Source organism: Podarcis pityusensis (assembly GCF_964106645.2).
Source record: "Podarcis pityusensis genome assembly, chromosome: 17".
NCBI classification, from domain to species: domain Eukaryota; kingdom Metazoa; phylum Chordata; class Lepidosauria; order Squamata; family Lacertidae; genus Podarcis; species Podarcis pityusensis.
This window is the reverse complement of record NC_138042.1, coordinates 26,217,703-26,233,767: the sequence shown is the minus strand read 5'-3', so window position 1 is coordinate 26,233,767 and position 16,065 is coordinate 26,217,703. Positions and strand designations below refer to the sequence as shown.

The following is a 16,065-nucleotide window of genomic DNA, read 5'->3' as shown; positions in this document are numbered from 1 at the left end:
TAGGGGCATCCAGGGGACCAGCTTTGGATTCAAACCATTTCCTGGGACACTTCCACCCATCCCCTTTTTGATGGTGTTGGAAGAGGGAGACGCCAGCAAAGGATCGCCCTCTCCAATGTCAGAGCTGTTTCTCTGACGTTTGGAGGGTAAATCTTATGCAAGGACACCCTGCCTGGGCTATAGCTGAGAAATAAGCAATCTTATGCGCACTTTCCAAATTCCTTCAGTGGATATCAGATTTATTTTACACTGAAAACTCCCCCATCAAAAATATTTCTGTTTGTTACCCAAAATGCTTCCTCTTTCCATACAACAGTGTCCCAAATAGTTAGGGAAAGAAATTTTTATTTAAGCTTCTAATATATTAATACAAACAAGGGTGTGTAAACAGAATATTCTTATTTAAAAAAGTAAACAGTCTGTGTGTGTGTAAAAGTGCTCGATAAACAAAAATCAAAGGCACCCCACCCCAAAAACACATTTGTACAGGTCCCAATAATGTTGCAAGCCTTGAAAAAGTGACCTATAGAAGTGTTTATGTAGTGTAGTGTAGTTTTCTTGTCTGTAATTACCTGCCGAGTTACAGTTTAGACATTTCAAAGAAACAGTTTTCTGTAGAAGCACAATAAAAACTAAAGACACACTAAACCTAGTATGGGGGATTTTGGGAATTCTATCTATGTGGCAGATGGAACCAGCTATTTCTGTATTCTCAATTCTTTCAGGAATAGCAAAAGAGCAATGTTTTATAAATAATATTTCTTTCCATACTGGATAGATGGGCACTCTCACTAAAATGGGTTCACTCCTGCCAAAATTTAGAACTTTCAAGTCTCCAATTTCAAAAAGGAAGTTAAGAATGTTATTGAACATGTCCCATTGAAATTAATGGGAAATGGAGCCTGATCCTATGCATATTTACCCAACAGGAAGTCCAAATGAGGTGAATATGCACAGCATTGCTGCGTTAAAAGGATTTACCTTTGGCTGGGTCATGCCTAGTGAACATTTTTATCAGAAAACGCAAAGCGGCTACTAAGGAGGTACCTAGTGAGTGTCTCATTCAGGCACAACAACAGAGCAAGAAGTCATTTGGTAATTTTCTTTTCCAGAATGTAAACATCTCAGGGGAGTAAGTGTAGAAAAGAAGCTGATTCAATTACAAAAGGAAAGCCTCTTCCTTAAAAAAATGCTTTACACAAGTATTAGTAAAAGATCTAGTCAGTTACAAAGATAGTCAAGCAGACTAATAAATATCTAAAGATACTGTTTTGGCCACACAGAAGTAAGGGCATAGACATGTTTGTTGAAAAGAAGGCTGCCAGGATTTCCTCTCACGTCTGAAGAGAACTTTTCAATAACCTTCCCTGCAATATAGGAGGGGGAAAAGCTTTATCAAAGGGTTGTCTTCCTCTTCACAAGTTAATCACAGAAGTAAGAATCCTATCACTGCAACAGACAAAAGTTTGTGCCCATGAAACAGCATGCAAAGCATCTGTCTGCCCACAGAGACTCACACTGCTCCACCCATGATATCCCTGATCATTTTATTTAAACATAATTTGTATGCCATTTAATTTTTTTAAAACCCTCTTAAGTGGTAAACAAGGACAATCACGTATTAAAAACAAGCATTAAAAACAAGCTAACATGACATTTCAAAACAGATAAAATCAGCAATGTTAAAGCTGTTATACATGGTAAAATCGCATTCTAAAATTAGATGCATAAAATATTTTTGGCAGGTGCCAAAAACGACAGCAAAGGTGCCTGCCTATTATAAATGGGCAGAGAATTCAGGGGCTGCCACACTGAAGGGTTTCTAAGTGACTGAGTGGGGCTGGGCTGCTCAGTGTCAGGGATGGACAGTATACTTTGCTCTCCATAAGATAGGATCCCCAACTGCAGTGGTTTACTCTCCCTGCATCCTGCCCCTGTTATATGAGCAAAAGGGAATCGGCCAAAGTTGGGAGAAATTAATAGTGCACTCACACACTCAGGGATGTCAGTGGGAAGACTCTAAAACCTGTTGCCTTCCCCTACTGACAAGCCTCTGAAGATCAAGCTGAGTCCTGCCTGCATCATCCCATCTTGGATTGAAGTCCAAGGATGCTTCCTTGCGATCTGCTTATTGCATATTCTCCCCTATTTATTTGCAAGGAGATTATATGATGTTGGCTACTTAATGAGCATTGAAGTCCAGTCTTTTGTGGATGTAAGTTTGTTGCACAGCAGCTCCAAACCAGCTTTAATTGTGCAACATGAATTTGCTGCTATGTGACTGAACCCAACCTGAAAAAAGTGGCCACCTGGCAGCGCCCAAGGGTTCTTAAAACTTGCTGAAGTCTAAGATTCTGAACCAAGCTGGAAGTAAATTGTTCGTCTCAAATTGAATCCAGAGTCCCCTACCGGTAGATGCCATTTTTATTCTCTACAATTTTACTTGGTAAGAGTTACATACATCAAGCCCTACACACTCTCAAGGAAAAGGTAAGATGATAAACTCATTTCCAGACTGTACTGCTTTGGACTGCAGAGGAGAGCTCCTCTACAATGACACTATTCAATGCATATTTTTTAAAAAAACCAAACTACCATGTTATGGGGGAAATGATAATTTCCTATATGTAGGGAATTGTTTTGTATGGAGGAGCAAGTCATTTTATGAGCTTCCACCTGCTCTCTGAAATGGTACCTTTTAAAAAACAGGTTTTCTTCCTCATCCGAGAACGGCACATTTGGTTGCACAACTCAGGAATAAAACACTGTACCCTAACGTAGATTCTAATGATATGGTTTATGCCAAAGGGGTGTGTGGCTCCTGAGATTTTAATTTTTCTTCTTTGATCAGCAACTGCTTGTGCCACATTACAAATGGTTTATGTAACTCAAAAAGTATTTTGCAATGGTTTCTGTAACTTTAAAGGTATTTTGCAGCATGGGCATGGCCGGGGGGAGGGGGCGCAGCTGCCCCGCCCAGATCAAGTAAAACAATAGAAATATTTAACTAACTGACCAATCGCATCAGTTCTGCCCCGCTCCCCCACAAAAATCCTGGCTACGCCCATGTTTTGCAGTGCAGCAATTTGGGTGTGCCTGCTATTTTGGGAAACAGAAGCCCCCAAACTTGTCTATTTAGTTTCATGTCCTCCAGAGTTCATTAGATCCTGCCCTGTGCTCTTAAGAGAGATGCAAGCTTCTGCAAGGATCACCATACCTGTCTTCAGAGCAACGCACAAGACCTGGGCTCTCGAAATGGGTTGCTTCCCGCAGGAACGCCCACAAGCAAGGCATCTTTGCAAGCATTCTGCATACAGTACTGCTGAAGCTCTGCAGCTGCCTGAGAGACCTGGAAGAGAGAAAAACACAGGAGAACGTAACAGAGGGTTCTTTTTTAGAAGTCGCATGACATTGTTTCACTGCAAATGGAAGATGCAAAACCTGAATGTCATTCACGGAAACTGAAAGGCAATAGGTTTGAGGCGTTATTTCCTTGTACACCGTGTAATAATTACCTGCAGATTTTATTGCTGCGGAACATAATGACAGTTATTTAGATAGATGCTTAGGACTAGTTAAAAAATGAAGGCTAAGTAAGTTTGCCTGTTTATTCCTGGCAGGGCTCCTGCAGCTTGAACAGCTGCGAGACCATCGAATGCAAGTGGAGCCCTGCCATTCATATAGTTTAGCACCCTGTTTCCAACAGAGGTCAGCCAGATGGCTCCACGAAGTACAGAAAGAGGGTATGAAGGCAATAGCCCTCCCTGTTCTCCCCAGGACCTAACAGTCAGAGGTATACAGAGATATTGAATTTAGCTTTTGTGCCTAATAGCCTCTGACAAGAGTTGGGGTTTGCAATAAAAAATGCAACCACTCCATTTTATTCCGCCTCCGTGTTTTTCATCTCCCCTGCCAAACAGCCAGTCAACATTCTGCGGCCACTGAGCATGCTCAGTCTTCACGGGTTTCTCTTACATGCCCCGCCCCCAACCTTCTGCAAACGTTAGGGTTTACCCAAGCCTGCTGATACCTCCCCTCTTTTGCACCAGTGGTGCTTCTTTTGGCTACAATAAGCAACGGCACCTGCAGCCTGAGTGCTGGGAATGGAAAGAATGACAAAAATACCCAACCAGAATTGGTCTAACAATGTCATTGGCTATAAAAGCTAAAGGGAACTCTGGGAATTCTGTTTGGGACATACAAAGCCTGTTCATATTGGATTTGGGATGCTTCCAATGCCCGTGGTATAAAAAGGCATTGCAATTTTATAGTCTTTGCTTATTTTTATGCATATTGTATTTTAGGTTGGTTTTATTCTTGTTTTATTTCTGCTTTAATCATTATTTTTAAAAGCTGCATTGAGTTCAGCTTTTGAAAAAAGTGACTACCGTAATAAATGAAATAGCATTTTCTTTTTCACACATATTCTGGTCCTCATCGGAGGAGCACCAAGCGAGATAAGGAACACCACTAAATCCTACCTTAGTGCTGTAGTTTCCAGAACATTGCCCCATTAAGGGTAGGAGCTGTAGCTTTTTACGAGGACAAAAGACAAGCCTTAACTGTGTTAGCTTGGGAGCAGGTGGCAAAGTCCCTGGAGCACGCTGAAAATAAATTAATAACCCTCAAGCTCTGTCTGAATCTCTTAGCAGATGGCTGCATTTTAGCTGCAAAAAGGTTAGCAGAAGGAGAGTGTGTGGTGTGCTCCACTGATTAGCAAATTATTTTACTGCTTTGTACCTGGCTGAACTTTGCGCAGGTATTGGAGGAAATTAAATTTTAATACAAGGCAAATGTAAAGCTTTGGAAATTTGTGGTAGGGAAAAATCCTCCCCTCCCTTCTATTCCAACACCTTGAATTCGTTTTATATGAAAATAGTTGAATAGGTGTTTTTCCAAAAATAAAAATAAACCAAAAATAAACAAGAAATGAGCATGTCTCATTGCATCCAGCTTTTCTGCAGGGAGAGCTTGCTTTTATAGTCAAATGCCTGTGTGGACTCACATCAGAATTCATGGAGATCTTCTGTGTCATTTACATCGCAATCTATGTCGTTCTGTTTCCTCGTGAGCTACAGTGACATGGCGCATACCCTCCAGTCAGAATTCAAAAAATTTACCCAATGGCTTATTAAATTCCATCGCCCAAATTCTTCCTAAAGTGAGAGTTAACCTGTAATAAAATCTCATTCCACAGAACAGCAAGAAGTACACTGTTCATTAAATTGCAGTGGTACTTTGGTTTAAGAACAGCCCTGTTTACGAACTATTCGGTTTATGAACTCCGCAAAACCATAAGTAGTGTTCCGGTTTGTGAACTTTACCTCGGTCTAAGAACGGAATCCGAACGGTGGAAGGGCACCAGCGGCAGGAGGCCTCATTAGGGAAAGCGTGCCTCAGTTTAAGAACAGTTTCGGTTTAAGAATGGACTTGCGGAACAGATTAAGTTCGTAAACCGAGGTACCACTGTATTTCTTATTTCATCATTATCTACACAGCAGCCCTGGTGTACTTGGGATTCCTACAGAGATCATGAGCACAGGGAGGTCTCTGCCCCACGGAGCTCGCCATCTGAAGTTTGACAGTTGGGAAGGAGAAACAGAAACAAGGGGCAGAGGCGAGATGGGATTGTGCTTGTGAGTCAACCAATGAATATTTCATGTTAATGAACTATATATAAATGATTAATAATAATAAAAGACAACTACATCCTCCTCCTGACTACTACAACCTAGTTGTGCAGATACAGGCAGTTCCACTTTCCCAGCGGCCTATTCAAAAGCAAATGACCGCCTTATTCTACATCATCCTGCCAGGCCAAATTAAAGCTGAGTTTGTGACATCTCCGCATCCCCGGGGCACAAAAACCTCTGAGTGGAAGGTGCATTTATTAATAAGTCGGCAAAACACACAGATTACAGCAGCACTTCCCTGCCAACGTGCCTGCAGAAGTAAGAGGCCGGGCCCAGCATTCATTGTGCACCATGAATAGCATGGGTGAGCAGCTGAATATACCACTGACAACAGTTCAAGCTAAACATAGGAAGCTGCCTTATGCAAGCGACTCCTCACTCATGCGGGAGTTACATTCCGGCACCCCATGTGCATAAATGAAAATCGCGTAAGTGGGGAGACCCTCTCTGCTGCTCTTTCTCCAAAATGCTACTCTCCAAAAATCAAAAATGCTGTACCAAAAATACCTACAACTGGAATTGAAGCTCTGGGACTGGCAGGAGGCTGGAGGAAGAGCAGGAAGGCAGCAGCTGCTGCGCTACCACACACATCAGCTGTTTGGCGGGGAGGCTGAGCAGCCTAAACAAAGCCCTGCTGCGCCTCCAGTCTCTTTTCCATCGATCGTGCACAAGTGTGTATGTGGGGGGGATGCCTGTACGAAGTTAGACCATTGGTTTTTCTAGCTCACTATTGCCAGTGTCCTTCAACCTTGGGTCTCCAGAATTGTTGGACCACAACTCCCATCATCCCCTGCTAGCCTAGCCAATGGTCAGGGATGATGGGATGTGTAGTCCAAAAACACTTGGGGGACCCAAGGTTGACTGGCCAGTGGCTCTCCAGGGTTTCAGACAAGGGGCATTCTTAGCACTTCCTCAGGATCTCTTTAGAGCTTGTTTACGTGTTAACAGAGCATTTAAAAGTGGTTTTGCCTTCCTGTTTTCCTCACGCCTTCCTGATTTCCTCAGAAATCAAAATGGAGGTATAAGCAGTAAAATATAAGTGTCATGCATCAACTCCATTTGGATTGTCTCTTTTAAAGCTTCAAAACCCAAATGTGCTACTGTTCGTATCCCCATTTTATCCATTTCTCTGAAAAAAGTATGGATTTTTGAAACTATCTGGAGCAGAGTACCCTCTTTTGAAGTACCGTGTGACTGAATGCCATGTAGTACAATTCTATGAATTCAATGGGACTTACTCCCGAAACACCCAGAGGGCAAAAACTGCTGTGCTGATTTACCTAGGAGTAAGTCCCATTGTATGCAGAGGCTGATGTGTAAGGTTCAGCACTGTAGGCAAAACTTAACAAAGATACAGCTGCTTTCGAGATTTCTGGGATCTGCTGCTAAAAAGTAAACTTTGCAGAAGGCGGAAGTAAATAAAGCACCAGAACGCCATCAAATTCCTAATCAAATGGAGGATCATTCCCACAAAGTCCACTACCCTGTCTCACCCTGATACATAACTCGGAACTGACTCTCTACTTCCTGTTTTATTCAAGTAAATAATGTGTTTGAAAACTTAGGCATGTCTACTTGGAAGTAAACCTCCCTGAGGGGCCAAGGTCCCTTTGTATAGCAAAAGAACTCACCTCTCTCTGAGACCCCGAAGAGCTGTTGCAAACTAACAGCAGGAAACATTGGGGCTAATGTTTGTGTGACCCAGTAGTATCAACCATGTTCGACAGGACTAAAAACTAAGTAGGGGTACAACTCTGAACAGGACTGAAAACCTATCAGCTATGTGTTGGAGAACCTGCTGAATTTAGTAAACAGATACGCAGCCTAAACAAGCCTTTCAGGATCTGGTACCTTTCAGATGTTTTTGATTACAATTCCCATCAGTTCCAATTAGCATATCCAATGGTCAGGCATGATGGGAACTGGAGTCCAAAATATCTGAAAGGCACCACACTGGGAAGGCTGAAGTCTTCTCTTTTTAGATGCTGCTGAGAAAGAGAGAGTGCTTTTCAGAGTTCAATTAGATTTACAGAAATTGGTTAATATTACCAAGCAAACTGCAAGGCTAGGATTTTGCTCCTAGCTGTCATTATCCTCTCTTTGAATCAATTTTGTGTCACTGATGTGCTCCCATCCAACTTGACACAGTCTATTCCTTTGTCTTGTTTTATTATCAGTTTTGAAAAGTTTGCTTTCTGGCTTTTGTTCTTGTAATTCCATGGGAGAGCTGGTCTAATAAAAGCTCTCTGAGCCTGTGAAAGTATCCACTCAAGAGGGCATTTACACAAAGGCCATTCCTGTTGACAAAACACTGCGAGCCTCTTCTGTGATCGCAAATTAGGGGGCGCCACATCTCATTCCTACTATCCACAGTGCGCCTCTTTGGGAACAAAGGCGTATTTCAAATAGCGGAGCCAGAGTGGCAGCCAAAAGAATTAGCAACCAGGCAAAAGCCTTAAGCTCAGCTGCTGCCAGAAATGAAAAGTATAACTCTAAACCTCCTTAAACGCTACAGAATTTATGAGATGGTTTAGAATGGGCTTCAGTCGCACATTCTCTCAAACATATGATCGCAAGGGTTGCCGAAGATTAAATCATTTTTATCTGTCAATTTTCAGCATTTCCCACAAATATTCTGTGCCCCGAGGATTTCACAAAATATAAGATTTAAATGCAATGGCCACAACCAATTAAATAGTTCAGTACAAAACTACAGTATAACACTGACAGCTGTTCGTTCAAAGCAATAAAACACTGATAAACAGTCAGATAATTAACAGTGCGCTAAAAAGACATCAAAAGTTTCCATGTGCCCAACGCATACCAGCAAGTTAATTAGCAATATCCAGTACAAATAAACACCAGCGTTAGATCCACGTTTAGCAATCTGGCCATTCATAGTAGGAAAACTAACCAAGATACCTCGCCCATTTATTTATTTTTAAACTAGCAGCAAGAGAGGAAAATAAAAAACGCTACGAAAACAAAAACCCTTGGAAGCAAGCCGAGGGAGGCCTAACTCTTATCAGTTAAGGACGCCAAATAAAGCCCCATTTTTGTCAGATGAGACCCCCCCCCCCCCGTCTGGCTCTGAACGAGCCAGCGAACGGCCTCTCGCCCAGCGCTGCAAAAGCCAGCTGCGAAAGTGCGCGTTTTGTTGCAGGCCGAGGAAGATGCCCCTGCCCCTCTGTGCAATCGGAAAAGGACACAAAGCTTCCCGATTCCCCGACGGCCTGACTTGCGATTCAGCTCCTCTAAAAGGAGCGGCGATGGGAGAGCGATGTCTCCTCCCTCCACTATACCGAGGACAAAGGACGCCTCGGGGTCTGGAGAGCAAATGGAGCCGCCGCGCGTCCGGCTCTCAGGACGCCAGCTAAGCAGCTCTGCTCTGCTCACCCGGATCCTCTCCACGCCGGCCTCCAGTTTCAGCTGCTCCACCAGGCGCTGCATGGTGCTGAGGCTGGAGTTGGAAGACATGCTGGCAGCAGCAGCGGCGGCGGCGGCGAGGAAGACGCGAGCGCTCGGGGTCTCTCTGGCGCGCGGCGCCCGACTTCCCTTGCAGTGCCAGCGCCGGCCGAAGCTGCGCTCCCGACGCACCAACCGAGCGCCGAGGGGGAGGAGGCAGCGCCCAGGCAGGCTCCCCCCACGCAACCCCCCCACCCGGGGTTGCGCCTCCCGGGCCCGGATGGAAGGCGAGCGCAGCCGCTTGGCGCTTGGAGAGGAACGCCTGGAGGTCCGCTACGTATAGTCTACTACTACTACTACTACTACTACTACTACTAATTTATTATTATTTAATAATAAAGTATTATTTATTTATATTTATTTATTTATATAATAGGTTATACAATAACCTATTAAACATTAAAAGTTTCCCTAAACTGGGCTGCCTTTAGATGTCTTCTAAAAGTTTGGTAGTTATTTTTCTCTTTGACATCTGGTGGGATGGCGTTCCACAGGGCTGGCGCTACTACCGAGAACACCCTCTGCCTGGTTTCCTGTAACTTGGCTTCTCACAGGGAGGGAACTGCCAGAAGGCCCTCGGTGCTGGACCTCAGTGTCCGGGCAGAACGATGGAGGTGGAGACGCTCCTTCAGGTATACTGGACCGAGGCCGTTTAGGGCTTTAAAGGTCAGCACCAACACTTTGAATTGTGCTCGGAAACGTACTGGGAGCCAGTGCAGGTCTTTCAAGACCGGTGTTATATGGTCTCGGCGGCTGCTCCCAGTCACCAATCTAGCTGTCACATTCTGGATTAATTGTAGTTTCCGGGTCACCTTCAAAAGTAGCACCACATAGAGCGCATTGCAGTAGTCCAAGCGAGAGATAACCATAGCATGCACCACTCTGGCAAGACAGTCCGCGGACAGGTAGGGTCTCAGCCTGTGTACCAGATGGAGCTGATAAACAGCTGCCCTGGACAAAGAATTGACCTGACTTACAGACCCGCCAGGGCACGAGTCTAAATTGCACACACAAAGCAGGTTGAAGATTGAGAGGGCTGCCCTTGAAAACCCAACCCGCGTTCCTTCGTCCCGGAGTTTTGGGGGAGTAGAGCAACCAACTTGGCTAAAACATTGGGTGGGTGGGTGTCACGGGCGTAGCCAGGATTTTTGTTGGGGAGGGGCAGGACTTTATTTGGGGGGGGGAGCAGAATCAACTTGATCCATCAGTTAGTTAAGTATTTCTATTGTTTTACTTGCTTTAGGGGGCAGCTGCTGTGTCAGGTAAGCGCCCCCCCCGCCCCACATCATCGATCACAAGATGCAAAACAGACATACCATATGAATGGCAATGCCCATAGGAGCATAGGCATAGCCAGGATTTTTGTCAGGGGCCCCCCAAAAGTTGTTCACCTTTTTTGTCGGAGATGGCAGGTAAAATTCCCTCCCAAAAGAGGATATTGCAGGGGGCAGGCTTTTGCTGGGAGACAGAATCTTAGCATTATTTCTTAATGCTTTTCAATAATTTTTGAGGATTTAGGGAGGGCAGCTGCCCCCCTGCCCCACCCTTGACTACGGCATACATAGGAGCCAGCTCTTAGTTGCCTAGTGGCCCCCCAAATAAAATATCTGAGTGGGCCTGACTCCCCAAAGTTGATGAGCATTGCCATTCAATTGGTGTGCGTGGGCCACATCTTGTGATCTACTATGCTGGGTGGGGCTTACCTGGCCCCTCCCCCATATTTTATTCAAATTAGCACCCCAGGCAATGCTCATCAACTTTGGTGGGGCCAGCCCTCTCAAATATTTTATTGTGTGGGCGAAGGGACCTCGGCCCCTAGGAGTTGGCTTGTATGTTGGGGAGAAATGTAAACCTGCTGTCTCAAAGATGTTGGAGAGTAGGGACTTGGGGCATGGGTGACCTTACAAAGGTGTGGGTTTCTGGCATTTGTAGAACCTGAGAGATGAGGTAAAAGGTACTGGCACTCTTTTTTCAGTTCTGATGTGAGAAACCAGCCCCCTTTCATTGTTTTGACCCCACCCTCCCAAAAATTACTGTAAACTCCCATGGCGGAGGTTCTTCCCATATGAGCATGGCAATGTGCATGAAACCCAAATCCCACTGGGGTTACTCACTAGGGAGTAGGCTCCTTTGAAAGCGATGACTTTGTCTGCACCAGAACAAAATGTGGATTTGCTTTGGCCTGTCTTGCCATTAATAATTCACATGGCACCCTCACCATCCCAGTCCAGGACTTTCCCCTTTTCTCCTTTGGTTTACAGCTCACGAGCTATGGGTCTGAAAGACACTACCCTGCCCAAAGCAACAGGACCGAGGGAGGTGCAAATCCTCCCATTTGTACTAAGCAATGGTTTGCCTTGATGTTACGTGCAAACCAGCTCGCAGGGAGCATTTTTCCAGCAGAGATTTTTGGAAAAGACCATCCAAACTAAACAAATTCCTTCTCAAACTACTTAGGCTAGGGGATACTCTCAGGTGCAAACACACAATGCAATCACTGGAGTTGCAGCAAGCTGCTTCAGGAGATAAAGCTCTTTAGAGTGTGATCTCTGCAGGCAAGAGTGCTTTAATCTCCCACTCTCATCCCTAAGCACCACAGTGCAAGACTTCTCTGCCTGCTCCCATTCTGTGCGCTAAGGACCACAGCGCTAAGATCAGAGGTAATGCTGCTTGCCTGCTTTCTAAAGAGGCATTTCTTGCCATGCCACCACTGGCAAATGTGTGGGCTGAAACGCTGTTTAAAGGAACAGACAAGCAGCTTTATCTCGGATATTAGCACTGCGGTCCTAGCACTAAGAACAGGAGGTGAAAGAACCCTCTGCTGTTTAGAGATCCTCTCAAAAGGGAAGCCAAAGGAAAAGGCCCTGTTTGCAGCCCGCAACTCACGCCAGCGCTAGCAGGGATACGCTGAATGCCGATAGTTTTTATCTGCATTGTGTACATGGCACTATGTGAGTGTGCATGCTGTTTATGTGGTGCATGTGCAATTCGTTTGTACAGTCTGTGTACAAGTGCATGCACAGGCATACATTAGCCATCTCCAACACTGACATGCGGCTGTCGTCGTCGGTGGGGTGCAGTGCCCATCAGTGTGGTTCTTGGATTGATATAAAACTTAGCCAGCCTGGTGTTCACTGTACACACCCTTTCTGGAGCTTTTTATAAGGGGATTTTGACTACTACAGCGGCAGGGAGGCCTGCTGAAAGGTGTATTTCTATTGCTTCATCAGCACTGGAAATTCATCTTTGCCACCTCAAACTGGCAACCACATGAACCTGCTAGGAGGCTACGATCTTTCAACTTCCTATCATACAAGAACGATTGAAGCCTCGTGACAGCCTCCAACTTTGAGCTTTGGGGCTGTACAAAAGAAAGGCAAAACAACATGGGCATGGCTTGGATGGCTGATTTGGCTGCTGCTGCCAAATAGCCCACCTACGTGCCTGTTACATTATCACACTTACATGAAGACTCTCGAGGAGATCCACGTCAGGCTTGTTTTTAATTCAACATCGAGTGAACCATGGAGCAAAACAATTAAGACTGATTAGCAGATTTCCTTTTATTTTATAAAAATCATAAAATTGTACTAGTTTTCTGCCTGATTACTTCCTGAGTTTCAGAACATTGCTGAGACACAGCAGTTAAACTCTGAACTTTCTAGGTATGAATTTTTCTTGCCAATCATCACTGGACCGTATAAGTTACAGCAAGTGTCAATCATCAATAAAAGTCAGTCTTCCAGGTCCTTCATTTCTCATCCACCGCCTGTATCTTTTCCATCGAGGGTCTGATGCCATTTTTTTCTTCAGTTCTTCCTCTTGCTCTTGTTTGTAAAGCTAAAAGAGAAGGAAAAAATTAACTGAAAGCAACATCAATCTTCACTGTGCTTTAGCAACACACATTCTTTGACAGTTTCACTATGGACAGGCCAGTCCCAAAATGCAGATTCCCCAATTTGACATTCAAATGGAGCACTGGATTGCATAAAAGTAGTTGATCCTAAAAGTAATGTGCTTGGGGGATACACTGAAAATGTGCCATAGCGGGCTAAAGAGCTAGATACCATGCAGGTGGGTAATTTTTTTAAAAAAATACAGCTTTAAACCTTAATAGTCACATTTGAGTCAATGCTAATCCCACTCATGAGTAGACACAATGAAATTAATTAACCTAAGTTAGATATGTCCATTGACTTCAATGGCTCTACTGAGTAGGACTAGCATTTGGCATCTATTTTCAAAGTACATTACCAATAGTTAAGGTGACACATTAACTGAGTATCTATTAATATTCAAATTGATATTAGTTGAAATATTTACACACTCACGCTCTGTAGAATGAAGCCAATGTTTTCCCACTTCTGCTCTCTATGAGGAACAATGGGTTGTAACAGACCTAAGTTAGTTGTGCCTATTAATTTCAATGCTTCTGCTATGAGCAGGACTATCATTGGATACAACCTAATACTACTTGTATGGCACTGAAAGGGACAAGGCTGGTGACAGCTCTCTCAGTAGACTGGAAATGCCACACTGCACCAAGACTTCTATTGCCAGTATGTTGGGGTTTTTTAAAATGGCGCTAGAACAACAAAGATTGACAGCTCTACCTGCTTTAACACAGACAATTATTGTGTCGTGGAAGATAAAATGGTTCTTCTCCTTCAGCAGAACTTCTAAGCTGATTTACTGCTGGGTTCCCTGATCCTAGAACTAGGATAAGGTTCTCTGAGAGCATGTATTCAGAAGAGCGTTCTGTGACTGCTTCTCACTGGGCCTTCTCCATCTCTCGGTCGGTGTAGCATCCTCTCTAAGGAACCTCATTTCTGGCCCTCCTCTGAGATTCAGATGACAAATTAAGGTCTCCATTTTACAAAGCCTACACCATCTGCTGAAAATTGAATCTGAGCAGTGTTTTCCTGATGATAGGCTTGTTAACTGTAGTTTACTGCATTGTGTTTTGCTTTTGTGTGTTGTGACTTGCTGTGCTGCTTTACTGATTTGTACTGTAAGATGACTTGAGCAGCACATTTTTAGACAGGCATTTTTTTAAAAAAACAACAATGCCACTCAGCCTCTAATAAAGGGACATAACAAAGAAGTTCATTTGAACACTGAAGTGAACCATCTACTGTGTTAGCATACTGCCCATGAGTCTTAAAGAAGCATGCTACTTATGCAACAGCCCAACCTATAAATAAAGGTTGGGGAAGACCTACAAAGACAGTAAGTTTGGACCACCGTAATATGAAATACCTGGTGTATTTTAGCTGCGTATGGGACACTGATCACTGCTTGTGACCCCAAGTGCATGAACCAACACTATGGAACTGCACAAGCAAGCGCCTTCGCTTAGGTGTGATATGAACATAATTTAAGAAGTCAGGACATGTTAGGTTCTTTTTCCACTTCCTGTGTGCCAACGCTGCTCACCTCATAGTTCTCTCTTATCCAGAGCTGTCGTTCAAGAAAAGTCTCTTTCTGGTGATCTTCCAAAGTGTCAAACTGAGACTGTGACATTTTCATGTACTTGCGTATAATATACAACTTCTCTTCTTCCCCATATTCTTGTCCTTTGATGTTGAAACAATAAATCCACCAACAATACCATCCTATGTACTTGCACAGATAAAAAGGTGTTAAAAGGATTTGGAATAAGAGTATGTCATATATTTGGGGCTTCTGATAACCACCCTTGATATCTATTTTGTTTTTTATTACATCTTTGATTATTTCCTCCTCCTCCTTGCGGATTTCTTCCTTGGACCGCCTGTTCTTGCCCTTTTCTTTGGCTCTGTTTAGTAGCCCTTGTTGCCTGGCAATCTCCATGGCTTGTATACGATATTTTGGCATGGTTGCTAGGTAGTTGATAGCTTCATTGTAGCTACTCCACCAGCTGAAGAACTAAAACATAAAATGGTAAGCAATATTAGCCTTAGAGAATAAGCAAATTATCTTTCCCTGTGGTACTCAGACTATATATATAGGATGCACTATATGAAACTTGTTCTATTGTTTTCTTTATTTGCATAGCTTTGCATTCATAATCACTCTTTTTAAAAAATAAATAAATCCCCTTTCCATGTATTGTGCCCAAAAATCTTAGGGAAAACTGATGTGATATTTTTAATATGTTCCTTATTTTGCAGGTAATAAGTTCAGGCCAGCCACCTCCTTTGCTGGCATAATATAGAGAGCAGACAGCACTTGATCAATTGCCTTTTACACAAAGGGAAAACATTTGTATGAAACCAGCCATATTACATTTCGTCTTTCATTATTTTCCAGGTTAGATGGCAACAATGGAACAGTTTGGAGACAAAGATATTTACCTGAAAAACAGAGATGGCACAGACGGTGACTAGAATCACGATTCTGACATCTACCTTGGGTGCCAATCTTCTACTATAATAGTGATAGTAATGGCTGTAATACTCCTCAGGATGATCCAACATATAATCATAATCCTTACGAGTTTCTTCATCCTGCAAACGATGATTGGCAGGTTTTCATTTGGAAATATCCCATATGTCAATGAACAAAAACAACCACCATCCGCTCAGTTTAAGGAATTGCTTTTGGTTGTATTTATGGCAATTATATCTAGTTGAACACTTAAATTTTCAAACATAAAATGATCGATAGTATTTATACAACAGGAGTAAAATAGCATAAAGTAAAGGTGTTTATGCTTTATGCTTCTGAAGCAATACACTTGACTAAGGTAAAGGTAAAGGTACCCCTGACCATTAGGTCCAGTCGTGACCGACTCTGGGGTTGCAGCGCTCATCTCGTTCTATGGGCCGAGGGAGCCGGCATTTGTCCGCAGACAGTGTCCGGGTCATGTGGCCAGCATGACTAAGCCGCTTCTGGCGAACCAGAGCAGCGCACGGAAATGCCGTTT

General features: G+C 43.6%; 2 protein-coding genes across 2 annotated transcripts in view; both read right to left on the bottom strand.

Moving 5' to 3' along the window:
• Positions 1–328: 328 nt before the first annotated feature.
• On the bottom strand, positions 329–9,295 carry GNG10 (G protein subunit gamma 10). Its single transcript, XM_080987058.1, has 3 exons — positions 9,090–9,295; positions 3,218–3,349; positions 329–1,367 (listed from the first exon to the last, which is right to left on the bottom strand). Exons 1-2 carry the CDS (start codon positions 9,168–9,170, stop codon positions 3,224–3,226), a joined length of 207 nt encoding a protein of 68 aa, XP_080843184.1. The 5' UTR covers positions 9,171–9,295; the 3' UTR covers positions 329–1,367; positions 3,218–3,223.
• A 3,401-nt stretch (positions 9,296–12,696) lies between these two features.
• Positions 12,697–16,065, bottom strand: part of DNAJC25 (DnaJ heat shock protein family (Hsp40) member C25) — a 4,973-nt gene continuing 1,604 nt past the window's right edge. The window contains exons 2-4 of the mRNA XM_080986933.1: positions 15,494–15,646; positions 14,595–15,065; positions 12,697–12,998 (exon numbers count right to left, since the gene is read on the bottom strand). Coding sequence (XP_080843059.1) covers positions 12,876–12,998; positions 14,595–15,065; positions 15,494–15,646 — 747 coding nt within the window. The 3' untranslated portion in view covers positions 12,697–12,875. The remainder of the gene's footprint in view (positions 12,999–14,594; positions 15,066–15,493; positions 15,647–16,065) is intronic.

Excerpts from the sequence above, each read along its gene's own strand:
- GNG10 (XM_080987058.1), bottom strand. The coding sequence starts at position 9,170 with ATGTCTTCCAACTCCAGCCTCAGCACCATGCAGCGCCTGGTGGAGCAG. Across the intron at positions 3,350-9,089 it reads CCGGCGTGGAGAGGATCCGG|GTCTCTCAGGCAGCTGCAGA; the intron begins GTGAGCAGAGCA and ends TCTCTCTTCCAG.